The 14184-nt window shown below is 39.3% G+C and overlaps 1 protein-coding gene across 1 annotated transcript; it reads right to left on the reverse strand.

The window, feature by feature from the left end:
• Positions 1-634: 634 nt before the first annotated feature.
• LOC136764801 (sialic acid-binding Ig-like lectin 14) lies at positions 635-13740 on the reverse strand. Its single transcript, XM_066719123.1, has 8 exons — positions 13581-13740; positions 11458-11520; positions 9938-10309; positions 7324-7593; positions 6422-6706; positions 3871-3985; positions 3541-3619; positions 635-2382 (listed from the first exon to the last, which is right to left on the reverse strand). The coding sequence occupies exons 1-8, from the start codon at positions 13597-13599 to the stop codon at positions 2068-2070; spliced, it is 1518 nt and encodes a 505-aa protein (XP_066575220.1). The 5' UTR covers positions 13600-13740; the 3' UTR covers positions 635-2067.
• Between the last annotated feature and the right edge of the window lie 444 nt (positions 13741-14184).

Genomic DNA, 14184 nt, shown 5'->3' on the forward strand with positions numbered 1-14184 from the left:
TAGTCAAGTGAGGAGTCACAAAGAAAGGGACAGGCAGTGAATACAAAAGGAGAGAAGAAGAGGACAGAGAGAAAAATGAACAGAAAGATCGTAATGTTGAAGGCAGGGAGACAAGAAGAGATGAGAAACAGGGAGAAGGTTATGGAGAGTAGAGAGATACAAAAGTAAAAGACTCCGAGAGACCACACAAGCAGAACAATACTGGAGTAGACCAGGCTGAGATGAGAGGTGATAGAGCTGATGTCAGTCAAAGAGACACATTTCTACACGAATTTGATGCAGCCCAGTTTAAAAATAAGCCACTAACAGATGGTGTATTCTCAACAATGAACATTCATATAGATTATCCTCTTCTGTATTTCCATACTGTTGTGTGGATGATTCATTGCAACATTAAACCTGATTCTCATGTATTACTGCTTGAGAGATCATGTATGCTACTGCACATTGACATGGTTTTAAAGCTATTATTATCCAACGTCTTAAAATGCACATATGTCAATCAGGGAAATCAATATTCTTCGCCTCCCAACCCCGCTAGCAAACTTAGTTTTTGGACCTCTGTATTTTTTAAACCCTGCATACGGCCATGCTCTCATCATATTATTTCACACAAAAAAATAGAACAAGGAAATATTTAAAATGCATTTATTAATAATTTTAAATATTTGAATTGAGAAACATGTGATTAAAAAAGTGCCGGAGCACCATGCCGCTCCGCTCCGACTCCACTACACCTGTGTGTGGTGTTATGCTTGAGCTAAATGTAGCGCTTAGCGTTGAGGCCAAAAAAACCTCTGTTTTGGTCTCATCAGACCAAAGAATCTTCCTCCACTTTTGTGAAGCACCCGGGCTATTGTTACAGTCTGCACAGTTTCTCTCAGCTCAGCCATGGAAGACTAACTCCTTTAGAGTTGCCAAAGGCCTCATGGTGGTCTCTCTGACTACTGCCCTTCTCGCTCGGATACTCAGTTTTTGAGGATGGCCTGATCTAGGCAGATTCACAGTTGTGCCATATTCTCTCCATTAATTAATAATGTACTTCACTGTGCTCCGGGGGATGTTCAATGCCTTGGAAATGTTCTTATATCCTAACCCTGATTGGTGCTTTTGAAGAACCTTATTCCGGATTTGATTTGAATGATCCTTCATCTTCATGATGTAGTTTTTGTTAGCAATTGTAATAACTGACTGTGGAACCTCCCAGAGACAGGTGTATTTAACCTGAAATCATGTGACACACCTTAATTGCACAGAGGTGGACTCAACATTCAACTAATTATGTGACTTCTAAAGACAATTGGTTTCACCACATAGCAAAGGGGCTGATTACTTATGCATTCAATTATTTTCTATTTTGTATTTGTAGTCAATTTAGAACAATTTGCAGGATATTTTTCACTTTGACATGATGCACATTTCCTGTGTTGATCAGTGGCAAAAACTCCTGAGCCACTGTATCTTTGTCAATACAATTGTTACATATTCATTAAAATAGAATCAACCATATCAGCTGCCCCCCTATGTATAACAAAATATCTTCAGAATATTTTGAATAATAAAACAGACCTTAGAAAGGTAGAGGTGGTTTATGTAATTTTGTATTCATAACATGACCAGGAAATAGAAAAAGCAGATCAATACAGATATATTGGTATAAAGAAAATTAACTTCTATAATATTAGCATATTTTCATGAATATGTTTAGATAACTGATTTGTAACCAGGAGGCCAGGGGACCGAATCTGTATAACTGACTGTACAGAAATATATTTTATTAAATATCTAGAATGTATATTCTATTAAAATAACTATTCTAATATTGTAATCAATATTGTATTCTCTGAAAATAACTCGGCACTAAGAAAACCTGTACAAATGGGCCTACTCAACATGGCAAGAACTCTCCAAAAGTCTCTGTCTATGTTTATTAGTCTGTCTGGAAAAGGAAAACTATTTAAAGATATAATTTTAAATATACTATTAAAGTAAAATCAAACATAGTAAAACCAAAAAGAAATAAAGATAAATAATAAATTCTTATTTGATGTTATGAGATTTCCATTGTTATTTTTTGTTCTCCTCTATCTGGGAGTATACACACGAATCCGCCTCTGTGGGATCGGACCTGTTGTGTTCCTCGTCCTGCTCTTGCTCCTCTGTGTTGTCTTCATGCCTGTTCTTGTCTTTGAGCTTTATCTCTGCATAGTCCGTCCCGCCAGCCTCTGCCTCTGTCTCCGCCGGGCTGCTCTTCCCCGGGAGTCGAGCGAAGTCAATGCTGGCGTACGGCATGTCCTTCTCTTCCCCGGCATTCACTTCTAAAGGCTCTTCACCGGCCACAGGCTTGTCCTCCTGCAGTGGGGTCTGCTCATCCTGCTGAACCTGAGCCACAGAAATAGCAGCCATCTCAGATATAATACACAGGGTTTGAATCTCAATTTGTGGGAACAGGCAACAATTATCAATTTGACGGACTGAAATTCTCTTACAGATTTGTAATATACATCTATATCTATATACATACATTTGGGTGACAAATTTGCAGTGACCTTTCCCTCTAACGGGACAAGTGGACCCAAACCATTCCAGGAAAATTTCCCCCACAGCATAACCGAGCCTCCGGACCCCCTCACTGTAGGGGTCAAGCAGTCAGGCCTGTACTGTTCTCTTGGTGTTGCCACACATGCACTTGCCTACTTGTCAAGAACACTAGCCAGTTGAGCGTCTTTCTGACTGAAGCTCCTGCCATTCGTGCCCCAATAATGACTCCTCTTTGGATTGAGATCTGGGGAATTTGGAGGCCAAGTCAACACCTTGAACTTGTGATTTATCAGACCAGGCCACCTTCCTCCATTGCTCCGTGGTCCAGTTCTGATGCTCACGTGCCCATTGTAGGCACTTTCGGCAGTGGACAGGGGTCAGAATGGGAACCCTGACTGGTCTGCGGCTACGCAGCCCCATACGCAACAAACTGCGATGCACTGTGTGTTCTGACACCTTTCTATCAGAACCAGCATTAACTTTTTCAGCAATTTGAGCTACAGTAGCTCGTCTCTTGGATCGGACCACACGGGCCAGTCTTCGCTCCCCACGTGCATCAATGAGCCTTGGCCGCCTATGACCCTGTCGCCGGTTCACCGCTTTTCCTTCCTTGGACCACTTTTGATAGGAACTGGCCACTGCAGACCGGGAACACCCCACAAGAGCTGCAGTTTTGGAGATGCTCTGACCCAGTCGTCTATCCATCACAATTTGGCCCTTGTCAAAGTCGCTCAGATCCTTACGCTTGCCCATTTTTTTGATGACAAAATGTTCATGCATTGTTAGGGGTAGAATTGATCACCTGCTACTGGAGTGGTTCCCTCAGACTGTCATACTCTCATGAGACCAGTTTATTATCAGTTAATATGCATTGCCAAGATTTGTAAACTATGGTCCTAATCACACCTAATTTTGGTAGTTCGGGGGGCGGGGGGAGGTCAAATCTTCTATAAGCAGTTTTCTTTTCTCATCACAGACAGATTTGCTAAACAGCTGTACCTGCTGGATGCTTGTGACCATCTCCAGGGTGTGATCCAGTTTCTGATCAGCTGGTTCTTGCTTTAACTTTGGCTTCTTCCTACATCACAACAACATTTATTAATAAGCTTCTTACATGAACAATTTCATTGTGAAAGAGATATTTGATGACATTGCTTCATACTTAATAATTATCATAATGTATCTTTCTTTCTGAGCAGGTGTCCACATCCAGGGCGACTTACAGTGTACATAAGAACCATTTAAAAACATTGCAAATTATGGAGGGGTGGGTTACAGCATATATAAATATATATATATATATATATATAATTATAAAAAAATACTGACCTTTTACATATGCATGCTATACAACACCAAATAAAGACAACGGAAGCAGCTGCAGAAACCCCCGAAATGAATCCAATAATGGTGTTGGGATGTGTGAGAAGTAGCAGCCAGTGATCTAAGAGAAAGTGGGACATGATATGTCAGGTTGGTTGACTAAGGCTCTGTATCACGTTTTGATGCATTATGTATTTTTCTTCATCGGGGTTTATTATATAAGGTGTGATTTCTTGTATTATTAAACTGCTTGTTTTACAATTTTATTTCACGAACTGTTCGACTGTTTAATTATATTTGTTTCTGCACGAAATAATGTTGCCAATGTTGCACACCTGCACCTAACTAATTGAAGCTCCACTACTGGCCTGCGGCTCCTATGATCTGGACTCCGCCCTCTTCCCAGAGAGCCTTCCCAGAGGAGGGGGGTGTCTGTGGTCCGCTCTGAAATCTGATTGGCCACCCCAGTTCCCGCGTCCCGCAGAAATTCGGAGGTCTGATTGGTCATTAGGCAAGTTGATCAAACCTAAAAGGTGGGACTGCGACGCCTCTGGGTCCGTGTTCATAACGTATCTGAGAGTGATATAGAAGTGCTGGAAAAGTGAGAGTGACGTGAAATTGATCATTCATAAAGATTCTTTACAATTAAAAGTACTCCTAGCTCGGTCAATATTTAGGAGACCTCACGACGTACCCTAACTAGTTAGTCAGTAATTAGAAGACGGGGTCAGTGCACCTCCGTGAAACGACATGTGTTACAGCACTATCGGGGGCGGCGGCGGGGTATGGCTTGGTTGCGCTACAGCCCCACCAACAACCGTGTTACCCCATCTCAGTAGCACCATGAAACAACAAAGAACATCACCGCGCAGAATCGGCGCAGCCCGTTCCATCTGCGTCACTGCGTCACTGCTGCGTGAGTGTAGTCTGAGCCAAATGAGTTAACGTCAGTTAACGCCAGCCAGCTGAGTGATCTGGGAAATTGTAACATTGCTAACATTATTATGGATCGATCCAACCACAACAACCGGCGGATTGCGCTCCTTTGAAAGCGTAAATGGTGAGTTTGAATATATTTTCAAATAATAGGGTCGATTTGGAAACTGTGCCGACTTTGTCGCGTTTTGTGTGGCATCGGCAGCTACCGGTTGTGCTCCATTAACTGCTGTAGCTCTCTCTCTCTCTCTCTCTCTCTCTCTCTCTCTCTCTCTCTCTCTCTCTCTCTCTCTTTTTTTTCCCGCCTAAACCCCTAAATTCCCCCAAGTTCAAAATTTCCCCCATACAAATGTTGCCCCAATATTTCACCCTGGGCTCTTAAAAATCCCCCAAATTTAGGGGAAAATCCCCCGATCTGGCAACAGTGACCAGTGTTTCCACCTGTGACCAGGGGTCAATTTCCTACAACAGAAGGATAAATAGTGTTACATTGTAAGATGTTTTAGCATATATGTATTTATTTTGATTTATGAATTAAATTAAGCTAGCATTTTAATAGTGCCTAGTAATGAAGGAATGATGGGGAAACGTTTATTATTTTGTGTAATTTATTATAAACAAATAAAAGGCTGAGTTAGCTTAGCATATTCCTATTGTTGTATTTTTGCTGCTGCTTGTCTACGAATTTAATTGACTCATTTGATAGTGCCAATATTATTATTTCTAAGGGTGACTCTAGCTAGCTACCTACCCTAACCTGACTAAGAGATGTAGGCTATATTGACCAATAGGAAAATGGTTATTAAAACATTCGGACATAATTAGAAATTGGGAATAAACCTGCTTGAATAACTGAATCCATTATTCCTTCTATAAAACTATAATGGGTTCACTGAGTTGATAGGGTACAAACCAGTGATTGCACAGATTTACTAATGTGTGCTAATAGTCTGCAGCCAAGTTTAGGGATTATTTAGTATTCTGTTAGCTAGTTTTATTCTCTTAGTTCTAGTACACAGTTTGTTTGATAGCTTCCGGAGTTGTCCGTTTTGTCCTAATTTGTGAAAATAAATATGATTTGATTTTTAATTGGTTCCATATAGTGGCTTTCTGGGAGACTGGTTGGGGTCTAACCTGCGTGGGGAATGTATCAGGGTGACATGAGGTTCTCCCTTCTCATCATAAAGAATAAAAGGGAGTGGCATAATCAAGGGAAATGGTAAAATTAGGATTTCTGTGAGGGGTGCTTCTCGTGATTTTGGGGGTTTCTCCTGTCCCCAGGGGAACCTTCCCCCCCATTCACAGATATTTTAACACTATAATTTAAGTGTACCATGTGGTCCACATTGTGTTTCTGCTCCATAAACACTTAACATTCAAGTTTTGTTATGTTTTTTTCCTTCAGTGCCACTGCTATGTACGTGTGGAGAAATCACCAGTTGTCACTCACTCTCAATCTCTGCTCACATTCACCAGTTACAGATTAATGAGATTGTAATGGTGAAGAATGCATGTTTACATGTACAGTGTGAATATCAAACCATCTTCTGTGCCAAGTCACCTATTGAGACGCTAAACAAGTAACACTATAATAGCATCCCTCCCTTTTCTACCAGCTCACCTGATCCATTTATGGTGTTGCTGCCATAAAGCTGCCTCGTCACTTCACCCATCTCATTTCTACTGACACACAAAACACTGTTTGCTGTTGCGTTTGCAGACAGGACTATGGTGCTGTTAATGCTCTGGTTAGTTGAAGCTGTAGAGACACTGAGGGGTGTATCTGTGGATACAGTCACTTCACGCCACTCTATACTGGGTAAGGGGTGACCTTGGCTGATACAAACACAGGTGAGCCGATCTCCCTCAGTGGTGCATCCTGAACCGTTCAGAATACGAGGAGCATCTGAGGAGAGAAAGTATACAGTGAGAACTGACAGGTAAACATGCATTGCACAGTGCTGTCCTGTTTGAAGGCTGTGTTAATAATGGTATCACTCTTGTTAAGATTTCAGTTCATTCATGCTCCAAACATGTTTTATCCCCTTGGGGACTTGATTCAGTATTTGACTCTTAATTCTTTTAAAATGTTTTGACAATAAGCTTTGCATGCTTTTCAATTTCATATTTAAATGTGACCATATTTGATGTCTGAATTGATGTTTTTTTTGCTTTTCAGATAATAATATTAGTAATAATATTAACAAGCTCATTTGGTTAAGTGAAATTAAACTCTGTGTCATTGTCCTTCATTCAGGGTCAGATTTGTCATGAAACATTTTACTGTCATCAACTCATACAGCTTATTATGTCCAGCTTATCCTACATAAAACCAATATAAGACAATGTCTTGACTTATTTCACCTGTATGTTCTGCCCTGTTGGATCCCACTTCTCTGATATGCTTTTCTTGTTGTATACATTACATTTAATGACAGATTTAGGTGTTGTGTGTATGTTCTGTTGTTAATTAAAAATATCTATTACAAGTATTTTGTACTAAGATCAGTACGGTTTACTTACAATATACAGAAACCATGATGGAAGCATTCACAGTGTTGTTGGCATGATCTTGTGCTATACAGGTGTATTCCCCAGCATCCGTATGCGTCACATTAATGGTGTGTTTCAGTTCTGTGACGTTCTCCTTGTTGATGATTGACTGTGCTCTTCCAGCCTTAATCCAGAAAATAGTAGATGGTGGATTGCAGTAGAAATTGCATGTCAGAGTTAGAACTTCACCCTCCTTTACCATTTCTGGACTGCGACTGACTGAAGGCTTCCTTTGAGAATCTGAAATACAGAACATTTGATTGAAATCAGTAAATGCTGCCTTTGAGATTTCATACTTTCCCTGTGTCAAATATTTTGCCTTTCAATTGCTATAGAAATCAGTGATATCTGAATTGAGGAAATCTTTAATAAAATACAACAAAGACAATAGTGATATCTGTTTTATATTTTTGTCTTGTGTTTAATACTTCTGCATTGAGTGTCATCCAATGAAACTGGAAGTTTGATTTGCATATGTATAAAGATATGTGTTGTGCGTGTGTGTGTGAATTTGTGTAAATGTATTTATTAATTTATCTAGTTTAGTGGGCTTCCGTGTCAGATCTGAAAGGACATGTATTTAACATATGTGACAGGTACCTGCATCACAAGTAAAATAAAAACAAATGTTGATTAAAACAATCTAACCATACTGAGAACCTAACAAAGTTAATTCATTTGCATTTAGTTTTAATCCGAGTATGCTGCTGTTATGGAAGAAACGGAGGTCCTGTTCTCTTTCCAGTTATTGCAGTCATACCATGATCTCCAAAGCAACTCGCCATCCTGAAAGCCGCAGTGTTCATGGGTCTCATGCGTCTGTTGAACACCTGCTTTTTCTCCAAATACAATATTTCAATGAAAAAATGTTCTACAGAGAACTGTCATCTTTGTCTGCCTGTGTAATGTGTAGCTGAACCACTTGTTTTTTAAAATATCATGTGATAATGGCAGTGTTTGACCTGTCAGTATCAATATTAAAAACTGCAGTTTTGGGCAGTGGTGTAGTCTAGTTTTTTTAATGAGTATACAGTGATTTTTCCTTCCCAGCCTCATACTCACCCGTCCCAGAGCGACACCCCATAAGCACCACCACACTCACTAATGCATACAGTATGCATCTACATGCAATTGAGAACATTCTGAAAGACTGCTTATGTGTTATCAACATGTCAGTTTATTATAACACAAGACTTTAACAGCCAATGACATTTACTGCTGGGGAGACTGGACTGATTTTCTACTGTTTAGTGTTAATCACCATCTAACTCATCCAGTTAAAAGCCACATTTAGCCTTAGATGTTATATGAATATGGTCCCTGGAGCACAGGTTTTATCAACAATAATGGAAAGCTGAGGCTTATCAGTAGCAATATTAACAATGAACATTTGTGCAGTTTTATCACCAACACTCCTTCATTACCGAATATTATGAACTGAATTATGAGGACACAAAAAGTGGTCCACATCTTCTCGAGCACACTTAGCTTCCAAAACCATTGCCAAACTTAGGCTATGTACTGTATCAGCTTAAATGCATGAGAAAGCATCCAGGAACTGCTACAAAACAAATAAGCTTCAAATAAGAAAAAACAAACAAGGTTAATGAACAAATAAGTTTCACACTGTGGCTAACAAATGCATGAAAAGCAGGACAATGGAGAAAAATGTTCCTCTCTTTCAATAGCTAATTATCTGACAACTAATGATAACTAACATTACAATATAGTAATTTAATGGTGTAAATGTTTTAAATGAATGCACATTTAAGATGACCATGAATTAACTCATTTGCATAGTCATTGACTTTATGAATTTCAATTGTTTTTAACATCAGCTTTGCATGTGTGCTGATATCTACCTAACTTTCTGTCCTTCCACTCTAACCAAGGATGTCTGTTTTTAAATTCCCTAGCCTGACTTTCAGTCCACAGGGCTGGCCAGGAGTTCTCATCTCTCATCATCTGAAACAAGGAGATCTAAACATTGTATTCTGTTTACTACTGTACACACACACACAGTATCTAAGTGATCTCTCCCCTGCTCCCACATTCGTTGATCCACCACACTAACGTTAGTGAAGTTAGCTAGTTCTAGATACAATTCAATATACCAACAATCCCCTGCTGTTACAGTTACATTAATGATAACGTATATGCTACTTTTACAGTAACGTTACGATGGCATCGGGCTCGTTTTCTGTAGCGCGTTGGATAGCATCAGCCTCATCTGGCACAAGAGTGGAGTTTGAGTTTGCTTTTGTTTCGAGAATGACCGCCAAGCAACTGCGTTGTTATTCCTTGGTAGGTGACGTTAGAGCCAGGTCACTTGCCACGGAAGCCACAATGGTCCAAAAGTCAGCGCTTTGCAACATAGATGGTGTGAATTTATGAATGAAGGTGTGAAAGTTCTGTCACTAACCGATGTACGTATCCTGGCGCTTTTTTAAGTGGATATACAGCAATCCTTGAGCTTTCCTAGTGGGTATACGGCGTATACCTGCGTACCCCGTAGACTACACCACTGGTTTTGGGTGAACTGCTTAAATGGTTTTAATTCCATCAGTTATTCTCTTCTGCTTACCTTTTATACTGAGTTTAACCCTCTGTTGATAGGTATATTTTTCACTTTGCCCATTCTCTTCCACTCTGAACTGATAAGTGCCCCCGTCGCTCTTCCTCAGGTCACTGATGATCACAGTGCATTGATTCTCAGTGAGGTTGCCAAGCAGGGCAACACGGCCTCTGTACTCCTCACTCACTTTAGAGGGGCCACTGGAGTGAAAAACAGTTTTTTGGGGGGGTTGTTCTGTTTTAAGCCATATTCCAGTAAAGGGGGGCTGCAGTTTATTCTCTGGATTGCTGAAGCTGCATGGGATGATCACACACAGACCCTCCTCTGCTGTGAGCTTCTGAGGAAGATTGATAGGCCAATCTGTGGTTTCACTCTGTGTCCCTGAAAAGTAATGACATTTAAATACATAAATAAATAGATTCCTCAGCAATCTAGTATGTCAGGATCTGCTGGGGTTGATGTTGACACTTCTATATGTATTAATTCCCTATCCATAGGATATCTTTCAGTGCAACTGTTAATGTACTGCATTGTTGCTGAAACTGCAGTATACAGGCATGCATCCAATCCTTGTATTTAATCTTAACAGGCATTACAGGGGAAGAAAGTGGTGAATTAAAATCCATTTCACAACCATCACAAAGTAAATAAACTTCTCATACCAGTTCACTGCAGGAATTCACCCAGTTTATTACACTTGTTTGGATTATAACACTTGGTAGCTTCATTGTTTTTAATGTATTACTTTATTGTTTAATGTGTGTCTTCATATATCTGTAAGAAGATATTGGCAATGAAACAAACTCCCATCGACTTAAAACTGTTCTGGGAGTATGTTCAGTGTGTTTGTTTTCAGTTTTTTTGTTTGTTTCTCTATAAATAATTAACTGCAATAATCTTTTCCTTTAGGGGTTTTGTTCATTGAAATATCTAGTTTGTAGTAAATCTCTTTAAAGGCCACTGATACAGAACAGCCATAACTGCAGTTCAGTATTGGGGAATATTATTATTTGATGTGTTGATTACTTTATTATTCTCTATATCCATTTCATTTGTGTAGCTGGTTTGACATCTTCGGGTTTCTACTTAACAACCAAACAAACAGGCAGGCAAAATTAATAACATTTATACTGTTTCATGTAGATTAATATCATGTATACTCCATGTGATTGCTACGTGACTTCTAGTTACTAGATTAATATAGTTAGAAGATAGATTGGCATCTTGGGGCAGGATGACTGAATCTTGAAATCTGCAGTGGCTTAGAGATATTGCTTTAGATCTACTGGAATTCACAAATAGATACACATTTGTGAAAATAAAATCACAAATGATGAGCAGAGTTGATGGTCATCTGGTACATTAGCAGCCCAATGTGTGACAGATAAGGGAGAGATGTAAAAAGAAATGAAGATATTTTGGTTAGACTGTGTTCAAAGCTCCTCTCAGTGTCGGCACTGGATAGAGAAGGATGAACTAACGGCCTGTACAGGTAGAGCTGTGAGAGCAGGGGGCTCCTGCAGGTTTACCTGTGACACAGAAGATCAATATGAAAACCACTGCAGGCATCCTTCTCAGAAAATGACATCGATCTGTGAAAATGAAGCAGATAGTACATCAGCGAGGCAATGCAGAGGCACATCGTACAGCAGATTCTGAAATAACTTGCTATTTTATTTTTTGTTTCTTTGTTTCCTCTGCACACATTCACTGCACAGTTTGAGTCGTGTCGTTTAGAAACTGCTCATGTACATTTCAGATCTGATAGGTTTACTTTTTAATCACCGCTTACTTTCACACATTGTTCTTGTTTTGAAGGCTGTGAATCTGTGATGCTCTGCGGTTACTGTATTTGGGCATGAGAGGCAGGGGAAGAAGCCCAGTTCCTCACATCTACAATAGCTGCTTTAACTAGCAAGCCTGCAGTGTGAGCTCTTCTCATGGGGACCCTTTTGTACAGATTGAGATATGGAACATGTTCATACAGTTTTAATGTAGTGCTGCTTTGTTACCAAGACTTATGGAAAACCTGTTACATTGTTTTCCAATCACAAGTAGTTTTTCCTTCTGTTTTGCCCCACTATAAGCTCTTTGTCTTTTTTGGTCACACTTTATAATAATGGGGAACCATTCTTAGTGAATTAATGTCTGAATTCCACAGGAGTGACAGATGAATACTGCATGCACTTCACCTGAGCTCTGCTGTTATTTACATGTGTAACAAGGTTAGGGTCAGGGTTACAGACTGGGGTTGGGGCCAATGCATGTGATTGACAGCAGAAGTTAATTAATGTTTTTCCTCTTGGATTTCGACAATAATTCATTATGAATGGGTGCACAGGAGCCAGGACCAAATTTACAAGTTGTGCAAAATTCATGAAATAAGAGACACTCCATATATTTAACTCAGAAACTAAAAATCCTAATTGATATCTTGTTTTATTCTGACTCACAGTTCATATGTACATATAGCTGCTCAAGGGTCCAGTGCTGGACACATACTTTTTCTATATTGTTTCATTTGCTTTTCATTATCCATTAGGCATTATTTTTTATTTAAGATTTTTTTAACTAGTAAAACACATTTCCAACTGTTCAGTTTCAATAAATGAAAAGGATACCACTTGCTCTCCGGTTTTAAGTCCAACATTGTGTTACAGAAAGAAATGTATGATCCTATGCTAATCTAATAGGGGACCATAATACAAATCTGCAAACACACACACACACACACAAAAAAACTTTTGTATATGGGGTCAAATGTAATATGTGTTAAAACTGACCCCAGCCCTTGGAGCCATGACTAAACACAAATTTTAGACAAAGGATCACAGAACTATATCACAACACATTTAGAAACCTGGCTAAGAAACATTTTTCTGGGCATTATAATAATAATAGTGAACAACCTGCTGTATCATATACAAAACCATGCAAGTACAGTACATGTGCATTCAGTGATGTAACGTTCAATGTATTGTAGTTTCTGTTGTCGTTGTTGTGTTGGTTAAAATTGATTATATTCTGGCTTGAACTCCACACAGTTATTCACAGTTTCAGGTTCAATGTTTAAAGACAATGTATCTGCACAGGACACATTCAGCTGTTTCAGTACAGATTAAATCTAAATTCAGGCACTGGGTTGTGTTTGACTGATACAGCATTGACCACAATGACCACCATGCCTCTAATTTCTGTTAATAAGCCTTGATTTGAAAGCATTGCTTCATTGTACAACCAGATCAGCAATATACAAAATTCCAGGAAACAATGCATGATCATCTTGTTAAACCTGTGCAGGGCTTCATCCATACTAACAGCCCTGTTACTTTCAGATGTAGCACTATAGAAGTGCATTCTCTCTCCAAATATGAAAACAATATATTATATTATGTGATGTTGTGAGTATGTTGTGAAAAGGTCATGCCCAAACCTGACCCACTAGGCAATCAGAAGTTTTAATATCAAAACACAATGGCAGCTTTTTGGTTACCAATGGATTCTGTCTTTTGCCTAATTAAATCCCATTGTCTAGTACAATTACTCACTGGCAATGTAGGTGGATCAAACTTTGAATTGGTGCAGACGTAAGTCCTTTAAAAATTCTATAATATTTTTTATAAAAGGAAAATATGACTTACTGTCACCTTACCTTTATAACAGCAACGCATCTGCTGGGTGCAAAGAGACAACGTGCTCACAGCTCTTCTTCAGCCAGGCTCCTGTGGCTCTCGGTGCAAAGAGGAACTCAAACAGCTTCCTGTCCACAAGTGAGTGTCACAGCTGGGCCTCACGCTGAGCCGCTTCTCGAGAGTTTTAAACATCACGACTGACCGACTATGAAGCTCCTGCAGTCACACATCTTGAAAAGTATAAAGACTTTCATGGATAAGATTTCTCAGTATTTTTCTTTTTCTCACTGTAGCTAATGCTGTTCCATATCTTTCACCCTTTTTCATTTGTTTGCCTGTTGTAGCAGTTTCCTTCTCGTACTCTCACAATACAGCAGTTTATTTACATGAAAATCATGCTTTGAAATTCCCTGTCTAGAGCTTCATTTGGTTTATCTTCATAGCAAACTGTAGAGATTATTTCTATATATGCATGCTCATATAAATAGGCCTAACCTAAAACGGAGCAGAAAACTGCTTACAGTATTTTTCTCATTTCCTCTACAGTTCTTCCACACCCATGTTGTAGTTTATAGTCCAGAGGGATTACAGCCTTCCTTAGACCTTTTAAACTGGTGATTAATT

The sequence above is a fragment of the Amia ocellicauda genome, chromosome 12, assembly GCF_036373705.1.
Source record: "Amia ocellicauda isolate fAmiCal2 chromosome 12, fAmiCal2.hap1, whole genome shotgun sequence".
Classification (NCBI taxonomy): domain Eukaryota; kingdom Metazoa; phylum Chordata; class Actinopteri; order Amiiformes; family Amiidae; genus Amia; species Amia ocellicauda.